The sequence below is a fragment of the Cyprinodon variegatus genome, unplaced genomic scaffold (assembly GCF_000732505.1).
Source record: "Cyprinodon variegatus isolate N-32 unplaced genomic scaffold, C_variegatus-1.0 Scaffold0, whole genome shotgun sequence".
Taxonomy (NCBI): domain Eukaryota; kingdom Metazoa; phylum Chordata; class Actinopteri; order Cyprinodontiformes; family Cyprinodontidae; genus Cyprinodon; species Cyprinodon variegatus.
Window position 1 is genome coordinate 844,006 of NW_015150453.1, and position 2,080 is coordinate 846,085.

The window sequence follows — 2,080 nt, forward strand, 5'->3', positions numbered from 1 at the left end:
GATTTCATCCTGGACACTACAGAAAATGGGCTAAAAGTGTTAAAAACCGAACTTCTCCTTTAACATGAATTCAACACACTGTAGTAAACAGATAAATGGAGGCAGAAGATGTCTTTCAGTCATCAATACACACATTTAGCGACACACAGGATCTCCTTCAAGCTGGGCACCGTTTCATTCACAACACCTGTCCCATCAACCAGGAATCAGAATCAGAAATACCTAAATAATCGCAGGGCGAAATTACTTTCATTACATTACTCCTTATATAATAGACCCTACTGTCTGAATGGAAGAGTTCAAGTGGAGAATCCAGTCAGCGTTTTCTAATCTGTTTCTTCTAAAACTCCAATATCTGTGAACTCTTACCTCCTAAAACACAAACAGTAACACTGTAACGGTGTTGTTCCAACTCCGTCTCAGTGTTAACTGTTCACAAACTTTAGAAAGTGGTATTTTAACTTAATATACTGTTGACCAACACTGAATCTTTATTAGCGTTAAATATCGTTCTCTATGCTTTACATATTTGTTGTGCCTTAGCTTCATGGTATGATGCATTGTGAAAATATGTTGCAGTGCAGGATGGGGTTTTGAATCTAAAGGCTAACGTTTCCCGTCTTACGTGCATTGTTGCCAGGTTGGGATGTTTCCCAATGTGATAGTTTAAAATGGCCGTCTATTTATGGGACGCCAAAAGTTTAAAGCCCCACTGCTCTGGACCGGTTGTAGCTAGAGGTCTGAAATTTTCTGCATTTGTGGTCGAGATGATGTAGAAGAAATGTAATACAATCAGACATTCCTATTCTCAACTCTTTATAAATGCTGTAAAAAAAAAAAAACGTATTTTCAAGAAAGAAAAAAAGCACCTTTCAGTCATGTTTGAACTGATGCAGTTCACTATTTTCATTTATATTTTCAGAAACTAGATGCTGTTAGCTTTCAAATGGTGTATCTAACATATAATTTGGGATTACAGTTCAATTTGGGTTTGCAAAATAGGCGAGGATTACTTGAATTAGGTGGGTTTTAAGAGGATATTTGTTTTATTTCTCCCCAAACAACCTCCTCTAAAGGGATTGGCTACTTGACAAAAATGACAATGCATCTAATTTCCTGTATTTCAAACCTGTATTTTTGTTTAAATTGCTGAAACTTTACCCTAAAAGGTGCCTTCAGCTCTTTGAAACTTTTAGCTGTGCTTGCACAATTTCCATTTTGCTACCTTGAATAATTCAAGAACACACGTAAATCTTCCACTGGCGGCTGTTTTCTTTCACAGAGAGGCCTTGAGGAGATACGAGGAGCTGGCAGAAATATTTTCAGACAAGGACAACTATGCACAGAGCAGAGAACTCCTGAAGGAGGTGAGTTGTTGTTTGAAATAAGGAGTGCATTAATGACAGCGGAAATAAATTATGCTACGTGTGCCTGGGAAGCTGAATCCTCCTAAAAACTGCTGATATAATCTCCTCTGCTTTAGTGAGACATTTGATCAGGCAGGAAGCAGCTCTCACTCAGGGTCATGGCACAGCATGTAACTAACCAGTCAATTGTGAATTGATGTGTTTATTTTAAGAAGCGCTGTTAGCAAAGTGGCAGTTTGGCGATAGAAAGTGAGATCTCGGCAGCTCTGTCTGTGAAGTCCTGAATTAGTTTCTAGAGCTATTTTTTACTGAGATCAGAGCTCCTGGCTGCTGTCTGATGTTTTCACTGCTCATCTTTTCATTTCCTCACAAGGAAACCTAAATTGCTTCTTAATTATTCTCTTCTTCTCCTTATTCATAATACATTTTGGTGTCTGTTTGGCAGTCACCGGATGGTGGGGAAATAAAATAGAAATAAATAATACTTATAAAGGATTTTAATGATTACATCAAACACTGTTTTAGGTCTTTGCTAAATGACAACATAGTTTTTGCAAATTGCAGTTGTTTGAATCGTGAATAGAAATAAAAGCTTAAAACTTTCCCAGCATTTGATACCCCTGATAATAACTTCCAGTTTGTGCACCAGCAGCAACCTCTGATTAATTGAATCCCTGTAGGGAGGTGTAAAAAGCCTATTTATAAAATATTTT

At 37.5% G+C, this 2,080-nt stretch overlaps 1 protein-coding gene across 1 annotated transcript in view; it reads left to right on the plus strand.

The window, feature by feature from the left end:
• Window positions 1-2,080, plus strand: part of LOC107080657 (ral guanine nucleotide dissociation stimulator-like 2) — a gene marked incomplete at its 5' end in the record, with an annotated part of 35,334 nt that overhangs the window by 8,860 nt on the left and 24,394 nt on the right. The window contains one exon of the mRNA XM_015369197.1: window positions 1,283-1,367. Coding sequence (XP_015224683.1) covers window positions 1,283-1,367 — 85 coding nt within the window. The remainder of the gene's footprint in view (window positions 1-1,282; window positions 1,368-2,080) is intronic.